The sequence below is a fragment of the Pelodiscus sinensis genome, chromosome 3 (assembly GCF_052426305.1).
Source record: "Pelodiscus sinensis isolate ZL-2025 chromosome 3, ASM5242630v1, whole genome shotgun sequence".
Lineage (NCBI taxonomy): Eukaryota > Metazoa > Chordata > Testudines > Trionychidae > Pelodiscus > Pelodiscus sinensis.
Window position 1 is genome coordinate 145,688,824 of NC_143054.1, and position 13,944 is coordinate 145,702,767.

The 13,944-nt window shown below is 44.5% G+C and overlaps 1 protein-coding gene across 2 annotated transcripts in view; it reads right to left on the minus strand.

Moving 5' to 3' along the window:
- KIF6 (kinesin family member 6) overlaps positions 1 to 13,944 on the minus strand; it is a 380,441-nt gene that overhangs the window by 93,288 nt on the left and 273,209 nt on the right. For both annotated transcript variants that reach the window (XM_075925091.2, XM_075925090.2), the window contains exon 15: positions 11,391 to 11,446. In XM_075925091.2, the coding sequence (XP_075781206.2) occupies positions 11,391 to 11,446 (56 nt within the window). The remainder of the gene's footprint in view (positions 1 to 11,390; positions 11,447 to 13,944) is intronic.

The following is a 13,944-nucleotide window of genomic DNA, read 5'->3' on the forward strand; positions in this document are numbered from 1 at the left end:
GGGGGGAACGCATGCTGCTGTCCACGGGGACGTCCAGTGCTTGCGGTGCTAGCTGGCCCAAGATGGCATGGAGCCGTCGGTAGTGGGGGCAGGTGTGGGCTCCTGCCACCTGGCCCTCGCTGGCCCGGACGTAGCCCAGGAGTAGTTCCTTAACTTTAGCCCAGACTTGCTCCAGGGTCCAGGCTGGATGGCCTTGCTGAGCGAGCGCCTGGGCCATGCGGGCAAAAATGTCTGTGTTCTGGCACCAGGAGCGGGTGTCGTGGAGGGCTTCCTCCTCCTGCCACAGGTCCATGAGGGCTTCCAGCTCCCCCGACGACCAGGATGGCAGCTCCCCCGACGACCATCTTTTTCTGGCCCTGGGGGCCTCCTGTGCTGGGGGTGTGGGTGCCTGATCCCCCTCTGGAGCTGCCATTGTGGTCTGGGGTGGCTGTTGAGGATGGCAGGGGCCACGTGGCAGAACTCTGGCCAGAGGTCCGAGAAGGGCTCCTGCCTCATGACCTTAGCAGCCTGCTCCTGCTTTAAGGAGGCTCGGGTTACCAGAAAGTCTGGGAGCTGACCGCAGCTACGGAGTCTCCAAGCAGCCATTAGGGCTTTTTTCCATTTAGCCTGCTTTTCCACAAAACATCTTAGCTGCCTATCTACACTGGCCCTCCTGTGCAAAATCATTTCCACAAGAGGGCTTTTTCCTGAACGGGAGCATCAAAGCATTTGCGCAAGAAGCACTGATTTCGGACAGTAGAACGTCAGTGTTCCTGCACAAAATTAAGTGGCCAGTGTAGACAGCTGGCAAGTTTTTGCACAAAAGCAGCTGCTTTTGTGCAAAATCTTGCCAGTCTAGACGCACCCTATGAGTGAAATGGATTGTTCCTTCCTAAGTGGAGTATTTTGCATTTGTCTTTATTAAGCTTCATCCTATTCACCTCAGACCATTTCTCTAGTTTGTCCAGATCATTTTGAATTTTGACCCTCTCCTCCAACGCACTTTCAACTCCTCCCAGCTTGGTATCATCTGCAAACTTAATAAGCCTTCATCTAAATTGTTGATGAAGATATTGAACAGAACCAATCCCAAAACAGTCAGTATGGCGTTCAGCTGTGTATATTCACACAGATCTTTTTATAGGTTTGGTGCCTAGAAGCCTATGCAATATATGAAAAGTGTTTATAACCACAAAAGGGGAGTTTGTCCTTGTGACGTGGTGTACCAGCCCCTCACTGGGAAAGCTGAGCATAACCAAGTTCATTTGGCGCAAGAAGCCCTACCCCTGTAGCCCTGTCGGGGATGCTCAGACTGCAGCGCAGGTATAAAAGCTTGGAGAGAGGCTCAGTCTGGATTGGCTATGGAGGAGGAAGGAGGTCCTGCCAGTGCTCCTGCAGGTGAACCACCAAAGGGACCTCCTGCAATGAGGTGTAACAGTCAATCCTAACTAAGGACTTAGTTCAGATTAACTTCGGACTGCCACATGTAACTGCGGGCAGTCAGTTCGAACTAAGGGGATTTAAAAATGGCACTCGCCCGGGAACATGCAAATGAAGCCCAGGATATTTAAATCCTGGGCTTCACTTGCAAGTTTGAATGCCTACATTAACCACCCTAGTTCGAACTAGGGGGCTAGTTAATACATACCCAGAATGATCAGAGAGGGTGTGGGCGCTTGCTGGATAAGGGAGATACCTAGTGACAGATGATGTGGGAAAAGCTGGAGTACTCAATGCTTTCTTTGCCTCTGTCTTCATGGACAAGGCCAGCTCCCAGACTAATGCACTAGGCAATGCAGTATGGGAAAGAGGTGGACAGATCTTGGTGGGGAAAGAAAAAGCTAGGAACTATTTAGAAAAGCTAAACATATACAAATCCATGGGTCCGGATTTAATGCTTCCGAGGGTACTAAGAGAGTTGGCAAGTGTCATTGCAGAGCCTTTGGACATTATCTTTGAAAACTCATGGAGATGAGATCCCGGAAGATTAGAAATAGGTAAATGTAGTGCCAATTGTTAAAAAAGGGAAGAAGGACAATCCAGGGAACTATAGACCTTGGAGGGGATCCTCAAGGAATCCATTTTGAAGCACTTGGAAGAGGGGAAAGTGATCAGGAATAGTCAACATGGATTCACAAAGGACAAGTTGTGCCTGACCAATCTGATTAGCTTCTATGATGAGGTAACTGGGTCTGTGGATATGGGAAAGTCAGTGGATGTGATATACCTTGACTTTAGCAAAGCTTTTGATACAGTCCCCCACAATATTCTTGCCAGCAAGTTAAGGGAATATGGATTGGATAAATTGACTGTAAGATGGATAGAAAGCTGTCTTGACTGTTGGTGATCAACAGCTTGATGTCAGGTTGGCGGTCGGTTTTTAGCGGAGTGCCCCAAGGATCTGTTCTTGGACCGGTTTTGTTCAACATCTTTATTAATCACCTGGATGAGGGGATGGATTGCACCCTCAGCAAGTTTGCAGATGACACTAAACTAGGGAGAGAGTTAGATATGCTGGAGGACATGGATAGGTCCAGAGTGACCTGGACAGATTAGATGATTGGGTCAAAAGAAATCTAATGAGGTTCAACAAGGACAAGTATAGAGTCCTGCACTTGGGACGGAAGAATCCCAAGCATTGTTACAGGCTGGGGACTGAATGGCTAAGTAGCAGTTCTGCAGAAAAGGACCTGGGGATTACAGTGGATGAGAAGCTGGATATGAGCCAACAGTGTGCCCTTGTAGCCAAGAAGGCTAATGGCTTATTAGGGTGCATTAGGAGGAGCATTGCCAGTAGATCCAGAGATGTCATTATTCCCCTTTATTTGGCTCTGGTGAGGCCACATCTAGAATATTGTGCCCAGTTCTGGGCCCCCCACTATAGAAAATATGTGGACGCATTGGACAGGTCCAGCAGAGGGCAACCAAAATGATTAGGTTGCTGGAGTGCATGACCTACGCAGACAGACTGAAGGATTTGGATTTGTTTAGTCTGCAGAAGAGAAGAGTGAGGGGGGATTTGACAGCAGCCTTCAACTTCCTGAAGGGAGGTTCTAAAGAGGATGGAGAGAGGCTGTTCTCAGTAGTGACGGATGGCAGAACAAGGAGCAATGATCTCAAGTTACAGTGGAGGAAATCTAGATTGGATAGTAGGAAAAACTATTTCCCTAGGAGGGTGGTGAAGCACTGGGATGGGTTACCTAGGGAGGTGGTGGAATTTCCATCCCTAGAGGTTTTTAAGTCTCAGCTTGACAAAGCCCTGGCTGGGTTAATTTAGTAGGGATTGGTCCTGCCTTGGGCAGGGGGCTGGATTTGATGAGTTCCTGAGGTCTCTTCCAGCTCTATGATTCTATGATTCTATAGCTGCCCTGTGGAGGTCTGCACTGACCCTTGTCCTGGCAGAGGACAGAGCTGGGGGCAATCTGTCAAGGGTACCCATGACAGAAAACAAAGTGTAGGAATAAATGGTAAGTTTTCAGAGTGGAGAAAGGTAACTAGTGGGGTCCCCTAAGGGTCCATCCTGGGACCAATCATATTCAACTTATTTATAAATGAGCTAGAGAATGGGGTAAACAGTGAGGTGGCAACATTTGCAGATGATATCAAACAGCTCAAGAGAGTTAAGACCAAAGCAGACTGTGAAGAGCTTCAAAAAAGATCTCACCAAACTAAGTGATTGGGCAACAAAATAGCAAATGAAATTTAATGTTGATAAAAGTAAAGTAATGCACATTGGAAAAGATAATCCCAACTATACATTCAATATGATGGGGACTAATTTAGCTACAACTACACAGGAGAGAGATCTTGGATAGTTCTCTGAAAACATCTACTCAGTGTGCGGCAGCAGTCAAAAAAGCAAATAAAATGTTAGGAATAATTAAAAAGGGATAGAGAATAAGACAGAGAATATCTTCTTGCCTTTATATAAAACCATGGTGTGCCCACATCTTGAGTACTGCGCAGATGTGGTTGCCTCATCTCAAAAAAGATACATTGGCATTGGAAAAGGTTCAGAGAAGGGCAACAAAAATGATTAGTATCAGAGGGGTAGCCGTGTTAGTCTGAATCTGCAAAAGCGACGAGGAGTCCTGTGGCACCTTATAGACTAACTGAAGTGTAGGAGCATAAGCTTTCGTGGGCAAAAGCTTATGCATCTGACGAAGTGGGTCTTTGCCCACGAAAGCTTATGCTCCTACACTTCAGTTAGTCTATAAGGTGCCACAGGACTCCTCGTCGCTTTTGCAAAAATGATTAGGGTTTGGAACGGGTCCCATATGAAGAGAAATTAAAAAGACTTGGACTTTTCAGCTTAGAAAAAAGGAGAATAATGGGAGATATGATAGAGGTCTATAAAATCATGGCTGGTGTGGAAAAAGTAAATAACGAAAAGTTATTAACTTATTCCCACAATTTAATAACTGGAGGTCACCAAATGAAATTAATAGGCAGCTGGTTTAAAACAAACAAAAGGAAGTTTTTCTTCACTTGGTGCATATTCAACTTGTGGAACTCCTTGCCAGAGGATGTGGTGAAGACCAGGACTTTAACAGGGTTAAAAAAAAGGGCTAGATAGAGCCATGGAGGTTAGGTCCATCAGTGGCTATTAGCCAGGATGGGTAGGAATGGTGTCCCTAGCCTCTCTTTGTCTGGAAATGAGTGACAGTAGAGGAATCACGTGAGGATTACCTGTTGTGATCCCTCCCTCTGGGGCATGTGGTATTGGCCACTGTCAGCAGACAGGATTCTGGGCTAGATGGACCTTTGGTCTGACCCAGTATGGCCATTCTTAAGTTCTTATATTTTTATGTTTTTATGTTGGGGCATAATTTCAAAAGTCCTTAGGACTCAACTGCTCTCCCGGCGTGAGGAGGGGGAGTAAGTGGATGACTCCAAAACAGTCCTTCTATCACTTAAAATATACCATATCAATTTAAACTAAAATTAGTTCAAATTGCTACTATTAAAAAAAAACCAACAAAAAACACACCTAAAGTGAGATCTCGAATGCCAAGTTTCAACCTAGAATACATTAAGGAAAAGTTGGGTGTATCTTAGGAAAAAGTGTCTTTATAATGGATCTGAAGCAGATTCTAGAATAATCACAATTATATTAACAACCAAAATAATAATAATAATTATATCTTGAACTTATATGGCACCTTTCATTCAAGGATCTCAAGACACTCTCAAAGATGGGGATTTAGTTGGGATTGGTCCTGCCTTGGGCAGGGGGCTGGATTTGATGACCTCCTGAGGTCACTTCCAGCCCTAGGAGTCTACGATTCTACAATTCTACAGATGGAGAAATTGACGTGAAAAGTTAGATATCTTCCCCACAGTACCACAGTAAGACTACAGCAGAATCATGAAGAGAAACATAAAACTCCTTCATCCCAGTTACCCAATCTAACCACGAGAGCAGCAACATTTTCACAATAATCAGACTTTAGGCAACAGCTTGTTTAGGTGATTACTTTTTGGGGTGTATGGGGTGTTCAGGGAGGGGTAGCACCTCTGATGTACGGGCATGTCGTGTCCTTTTAGGGCAGCTCGTCCACCTTTGGTCCCCACTTGTCACTCAACTCTCACCTGTGGCTCCTAGTAGCTGTAGCATGTGCAGCGGCCACACCCCGGGCAACAGCTTCGACAGGCTGGCTAAACCAGGTTGAGAGTAGCCGTCGGGTCATCGACCTTCGGTGAGATAGGGACTTGTCTATCCCGAGCATGTGAAGACAGACTCCGGCGGATCGAGCGGATGAGACCTACTAGAATAGGACCAACGGTCATGAAGGTGGTTTCTGCAAGCGATGTGGTACGCTAAGAGCACGGCAAGACATGAAAGATGCCCTGGTCAACCACTGCGCCCAGCCCATCTCCAACCGTCTCGACTTTAGTCCTGCCATTGGAGTAAGATGGAATCTGGGAAGAGAGAGTGAGGCTGACTATGCGCACCTCTCCCTCACTTTAATCCAATTCACGCGCAAGTCTTGACATCTCGACATCTCCTAAGTCCTGTGGCGACGGGCGAGCGACGAAGCAGCAGGTGTGGATACACTGGGAGCTGTAGCCGCGGACCTGCACACAGGCGGCTCAGGTCTAATGGTCGTCTTCTTGCTGGTGGAAGCAACAGCTGGATTCGGCGTCTACCTGAGTGACTGAGCAGCCCTCTTTAGGTTTGCACTGCTCACCTCCGTAGTAAGAGGAAGGGGCTAGAAAAGGTGCCCTAAACATTGTTTGCTTCACAGAACCCTGGCCAGCTTACCGCGGCTGGAGGGGATCCCATCTCATGCGGTCGAACAATAAAATTTCGAACAAAATGCAAGGTGACACCACTCACTATTGGCACATGGAACGTACGCACGCTTCAGGACAACCCTTTAGCAGACCGCCCAGAAAGAAGAACAGCCCTGGTCGCCAGAGAGCTCACAAGATTTAACATCGATATTGCGGCACTGTGTGAAACTCGTCTAGCAAATGAAGGTCAGCTCATGGAAACAGGAGGTGGTTACACATTCTTCTGGCGTGGACGCAGCAGTGACGAACGTCGTGAATCTGGAGTTGGCTTTGCGGTTAAGAATCATCTTGTCCGCAAACTTGCCAGTCTTCCCAAGGGCGTGAATGACCGACTCATGACACTGCATCTTCCACTACCGAGAGGAAAGCAAGCCACACTGATCAGCGCTTACGCGCCCACAATGACGAATCCGGATGAAGTAAAGGACAAGTTTTATGAAGATCTCGATGCCCTACTCTCATCCGTGAAGCGCACTGACAGGCTGATTCTACTTGGCGATTTCAACGCGAGAGTAGGATCTGATCACACTGCCTGGGATGGCGTCATTGGAAAAAATGGAATCGGTAAATGTAACAGCAATGGCCTACTATTACTGAAGACATGTGCGGCTCATGATTTGATCATCACCAATACCATCTTCCGCCTGCCCACTCGCAAAAAGACGTCCTGGATGCACCCACGCTCTAAGCACTGGCATCTCATTGATTATGTCATTGTGCGGAGGAAAGACAGACAGGATGTAAGGGTGACCAAGGCCATGCCGAGTGCTGACTGTTGGACTGACCACAGACTTATCATCTCCAAATTAAGCTTTCGCATCAAGCCAAAGAGACGTCCGCAGGGAAACAAAGCTGTGATGAAAAAGATCAATGTCAGTAGACTGAGGAACCCCAACACAGCAACTTTACTAGCAGAAGATCTTGGCAACCAACTTTTAGAGCTGCAATTAGAGGAAAATGCTGAGAAGGACTGGGAACGCTTCCGGGATATTGTGCACTCTTCTGCACTAAAGGTTCTTGGACCCTCACACAGGAAACAGCAGGACTGGTTTGATGAAAACGATGAAGAGATCAAGGCCATACTTGCTGAAAAGCATCGCCTTCACCGTGCTCACCAGAATGACCCATCGTCAACAGCTAAGAAAAATGCCTTCAACAACATTCGCAGGATCGTACAGAACAAGCTTCGTAAGATGCAGGACTCCTGGTTGAGTGCCAAAGCAGATGAAATCCAGAAGTTTTCTGATAGAAACGATGCCAAACGGTTCTACGAAGCCCTTAGATCCTTGTATGGACCTCAGCCCTCAGGGAGTTCCCCTCTACTGGACTCAGATGGTGCAACTCTCATTACTGAGAAGGCTCTGATTTTACAGCGTTGGGCTGAGCACTTCCAATCCGTACTGAACCGCCCATCTTCCATCAATAACGAGGCGATTGATAGAATGCCCCAGGCGGATATCAACCACAGCCTGGATGTCTCACCATCAGAGACTGAAACCTTACAGGCCATCAGCCAGCTGTCCAGTGGCAAGGCCCCAGGATCTGATGCGATTCCAGCGGAAGTCTATAAGGGTGGTGGTGCAGTGCTTGTCAACAAACTCACTCAGCTGTTCCAGTCCTTCTGGAATCAAGGATCTATTCCTCAGGAACTGAAAGACGCGTCTATCGTACACCTCTACAAGAGGAAAGGAAATCGACAAGTTTGCGATAATCATAGAGGAATATCACTGCTTTCCATCGCAGGTAAGATCCTTGCACGAGTGTTGCTGAATCGTCTGATTAACCACCTGGAACAGGGTTTATTACCCGAGACACAGTGCGGCTTCCGCAAAGAGCGTGGTACGGTGGATATGATCTTCGCAGCCCGACAGCTTCAAGAGAAGTGTCAAGAGCAGAATCGTGAACTGTACACCACCTTCGTGGATCTCACCAAGGCTTTTGACACTGTCAGTCGCGAAGGTCTGTGGCGCATCATGTCGAAGTTTGGGTGCCCTGACAGATTCATCTTGATGGTACGTCAGTTCCACGACGGCATGACGGCTCGTGTTTTGGATGATGGAGAAGCTTCAGAGGCCTTTCCCGTCACAAACGGCGTCAAGCAAGGGTGTGTGCTGGCACCGACCCTGTTCAGCATAATGTTTTCAGCCATGCTGTCAGACGCCTTTCAGAACAGTTCCTTGGGAATCAGACTGAGATACAGGACCGATGGGAAATTGTTTAACCTGCGAAGACTCCAGGCTGTCACCAAGATAAAAGAGACTGTGTTACGAGATCTCCTTTTTGCTGATGACTGCGCCCTGAATGCTGGATCAGAGCAGGAAATGCAAGCCAGCATGGACAAATTTGCAGCAGCATGCGACAACTTCGGCCTTCTCATCAACACAAAGAAAACCGAAGTGATGCACCAGCCAGCTCCAAAAGCTCAGCATCAAGTGCCCACCATCACAGTGAAGGGACAAAAGCTGCAAGCAGTGGACCAATTTACATATCTTGGCAGCACCCTCTCCCGCTCAGTGACAATTGACATCGAGGTCAACTGCAGAGTCGCCAAGGCAAGCTCTGCGTTCGGCAGACTGTTGACCAAAGTGTGGGACCGCCGTGGAATAAGTCTTGCTACAAAGCTTAAAGTCTATCGAGCAGTAGTGTTAACTACCCTGATGTACGCCAGTGAGACTTGGACTGTATACAGGAGGCACGCTAGGCAACTGAACCACTTCCACACGATTTGCCTCCGCAGACTTCTGAGGATCCGGTGGCAGGATAAGGTGCCAGACACAGAAGTCCTTTCTAGAGCAGGTCTGCCGTCAGTTTACACCCTGCTGATGAAAGCTCAGACACGCTGGGCAGGCCATGTTGCAAGGATGCCAGATCATCGCATCCCTAAACAGCTCTTCTATGGTGAGCTGTTTCAAGGGAAGCGATCGCACGGGGGACAAAAGAAGCGATACAAAGATACGCTTAAAGCCTCTCTCAAGTCCCTGGATATTGACACCACCTGCTGGGAGACCCTGGCACAAGACCGATCAACATGGCACACGCTGATCTACCAAGGCTGTCAAACATCTGAAGCCAGAAGGACAACCATAGCACAAGAGAAGCGAGCACTCCGTAAAGCCAGAGTTGCAAAAGCTGCAACAGTGGTGCCCACACATGTCTGCCCGACCTGTGGTAGAACATTCCGTGCCCGTATCGGCCTTATCAGCCATTTGCGGACACACCATGAACAGTCCATAACCTGTTAGATGTCAAGGTCCTCTTCGAATACGATGGACGAACAACAACAACAACAACAACTTTTTAGAAATGGCAGTGACCTTGTTTTAGAAAAAAAGAAAACTTTTTCAAAAGGATTTATTTTATGAAAAAACAACAACAAATCTGTATGTTTAAATCATGTTGGGCCATGACATTTAAAACAAACAACAAAAAACACACAAGTAAAGTCTTCTGAAGGATGTCCATGAAAACAAGTAAAGGGTAAAGGGATTTCTGGACCAATTTTTGAAAGAAGCCTGTTAGTAACAGTATGGATGTTTATTATCAGAATTACCTGAAGATAGCAGGTATGTATTTTGAAGTTCAACATAGTTCTACTGATCTGCACATAGTGGCAGCCAGTGATTGAAGGGCTGGTTATTTGCTACTACTAATCCATTCACTTTTATTCTTTATACACATTAACAGGCACCAAATGATGGTGAAATTCTTCCGTGTTATCAATGAAACAGTAAATAAAACTAATTTAGATTATGTCAATAGAAGGCTTGGGGAGGAATTATTTAACAGAAGTTTGTAAATGCTGCAAAATCACAATTCTGTTCTAGGGTTTTGGTCAACACTTCTGCCTATCTTTTGGGGAAAGGAAAAGCAAACAATACTGCAGTCAAAGCTGACACTTTTGTTTAGATTCGACTGGGAACCATTAAAACAATTTAAACACTCACTAAAAGAGCGTGGCTCTTCATCTATGTAAAACAGCATTTTGCCAGTATATACCACCTCGCAGGATACTCTGCAGGCTTGTGTTCTGTGGGAATACTCAGGAATTTAAGCTGAATGAACTAAAGGTGTGAAGTTGAAGTACACTAAACCTCAGTGTGGATGCTGGCATTCACAAGTAAAATGGTCTTAGTCTGCAAAGGGGAGCGAGGGGTTCTATCAAAGCTCTGAAGCTTAAAGCGGAGGTAATGCCCAGAGTGACTATATTGCCATTCTGTGTCTGAGGAAAAGGATTCTTTCTCTCAGGACCAGTGAAGATTTCCCTATTGCAGCGGTTCTCAAACTTTTTGGGCTCTGGAGCCCTTTACATGTGTAAAAATTTATGTGAAGCCCTAGCGGTCCACTGATTGTATGTGTTGTACCTATCGATGTTTCCAATTTGTCAACCTTGCGGAACCCCTGAAGATGTCTTGCGGAGCTCTGGGGCTCCATGAAGCACACACTGCTCTATTGGATAGGCTGGTTGTTTGGCTTGAGAACTAGAGAAACCATTTGGCTTCCAGGAATATTAACAGTGTTGTTTCTTCTAAAAGAGCTAGATTAAAAAAGTATTTTCCTCCTGGTACAGAGGCCATTCTCATGAACCATAAGAACTTCTAATTTTTTTCTTTTGTTTAAACACTCACCCTTTCCATATGATTCTCACATTCCAATTTATTAACTGTACAAGAGTAATGCACAAAGGCCCTATCAGTATAGGGGCCCTGGTGTGATAGGTTCTTTACAAACACACAGGTAAATGCAATCCCTGACCCACATAGTTTACATCTTTCTAAAACAGTTGGTATTTCATATCCTTCCCCGCCCATCAGATTCTGCACTGCAAATGCTAAACATCTTTTATCAGGGTATACCACTTCAGATATGTGACAGCTATTATCTAAAGCCCCAAATGAAGAATATGCTTGGCTTTCACATTATGGACTTTCTAATAATCAAAGTTGGTATCTAAAATTACCATATTTCTGGTCATCAGCTAGAAACTATTCTTAAAGGGACTTTTATTAGTAATGGATTGGCTAATATCTTATCAGAAAACCATCTCCCCATTGTATTATGAATTTATGTTAAAACAACAATTTCATAGATAAGAAAATTAAAACAAATCTACTTACTTATTTCATTTCTTAATTCATTTACTTTTTCTCCCAGGGATTTTGCTTCAGCAAACCTAATGACAGAAACACAGGAATAGGTAGAGTTACTCAACTACAGCTAGATATATTGGTTCAGAATAAATTTTCTAACAAATCAAGACCATATTTGTCTTTGCAATTTTCCTGAAAACTCATCCTGGTTATTGGTAAATATTTGTTAGTACAGCTGGTCAACATTATTTTTAAATTAAACAGATTTCCATTGGAAAAGGTAATTTTACTCAACCTGAAAGCATCAATTTTGATAAAATTTGACAGAAAATATTCTAAATGAATAATGATTTTCTTGTCTTATTTTGATAAAATCAAAAAGTTTCATTTAATTTTGGTTTGACTTTTATACTATATGAACATAGTACTTTTAATATTATGTGCCACATTTAATATAATAATATAAAAATCAAATCAAAATGAACTGAGACAAAGTCAAAATTAAACCTTTTTACCTATTACAAACTGCTTTTTACCTTATCGAAATTAAATGATTTGATGGCCCTAAACTGAAATTTTGTGGGAAGTTTATTTCATGAAAAGTTTTGAAATTGTAGCTTTTCATTATAATTCAGAATATTTTAAAAAACCCATAATGTCAGAATTTCTTAGGGAACAGAAATTCCAATTTGTATTTGTAAAGATTCACCGAATAGTCTGGATGAAAAATTTTCAGTGTCTGAGCTATATGTAAACAGCTCACATCACTATGTGTTATTTGTGGTGTGTATCTTGTCACCCAAATCATGTAGTAAGGCTCCCTAATATAATATTAGATAGGAGAATAAGAAATGATGAATAGATGAAGTTATTAATATTCTTGTTTGTCCACAGGTACCCTTCTTTATATGTGAATGTAGGTCTTCTAACAAAAAACCCAGCCAGTTTTGCAAACATTTGTTGAACTGCAAAGCATCCATATGAAACCTTTCAAACATGGTGCCAGAACATGGTGGAATTGAATCAATGACTTGAAAATCCAAATAAATGTATGGAAACAGTCTTTGCAGTATTTAACTAGCTCTACGCATAGTGGGAAATGAGGTTTTAAAATAGGACATTTCACTCATTTTATTTCTTACTATGTAGAAGTTTTATATTCTCCCAGCAAATACATAATAAATGCCCATAAGTTAAATAAACCTTTTCTTATAATCACATTTTTATCCTTAATTCTCTTTTACATTGTTCCAGTAATACTACATTTTCCTTTTACTTAATACTGCACATTTGTACCCTCCTTATAGTGGCACAGGTTGAGCCCTTATAGTTTTACCATCTTGGAATAGTGGTTTGACAGAAAAATTGACCTTGGTCAATACTTGGTTGGAAGACTAAGGACAAGCTGGTCAGCTGCAGGAAGTGGTGTTGGTGATTCCGTAAATGTCTTTCCCCTCTGTTTTTGTACTGAGATAATTAATGCTCATGTTTTTGGGAGTGTTGAAAAAGAAAACTGAGGTTTTGACCACTTGTGGTAAATAAAGATCCCATGGCAATTTTTGCCAGAGTAAGAATGTTAATCCTGGTGGCCTGGGCAAGATTTAATGCTGGCAATAACATTCCTACTGCAACTTTCAAGTATTGTTAACCTTCAGTCCTAACCTGTTGTGTGGTATTTCTATGTCTGCCTAAATTGTTGCTTTATTGTAACATAAAGATGACTGCATTTCAGTGGCAGGTGATTGATTCTTCTGTGTGTAACACATGTGCAGCTATTTTGGGCCCTTCTGGATATATCATACTGTAATGAATAATACTTCTAGTGCTGTATATTTCCAAAGCACTGTACAAACAACCTCTATAACATCCTTAGGGAGAAGGTATTGGTATCCCCATTTTAAAGGTGGGGAAACTGAAGCACAGAGCAGTTAGTAACTTGGCCTAGGCCACACAATGAGTGTAGTGAAATTCATAAGTTCCTAGCTCCTACTTCTTTGCTCAGTCACCTATACCATGTTGTCTTGATGTAGTATTCACAGTAATTTCTCCTCATAAAGTACAATATTAGTAGTTTAAGTAATGTAAATAATGGAAAATTAGTTGCCTGTTTGAGTGACAGATGAGGCTGTAAGCTCATTGGGGTAGAGGATATCTTTTTGTTCTCAGTTTGCAATACAGGCAGTCCTCGAGTTACGCAGATCCGACTTATGTCGGATCCGCAGTTCCAAACGGGGCTTTTCTCGCCCCGGAGGACGGGAGCGGCGGGATGCCCAGATGAGCCGCGGTCCTGCTGCCCGCGTTCTCCGGGGTGAGAAAAGCTGCTCCCCGTCTCCTTGGTCTGCTGGTCAGACCAGGGAGACGGGGAGCAAAGCCTCGGAAGACGCCCGCAGCGGGACCATGTGCACAGGCTGTTGTGCAATCCCCAGGCCGAGAAGGACAAGTGATAGGCATGGTCAGGCTGTAGTCCACAATGGTGGGGGGGACCAACCCCCCCTCCCAAGATGCCATCCAGCATAGAAGCGTCAGGTCTGAGGTTCTACTTCAGATAGGGAACTTTGTCCCTTGGCCTTGGCGTAGGCCT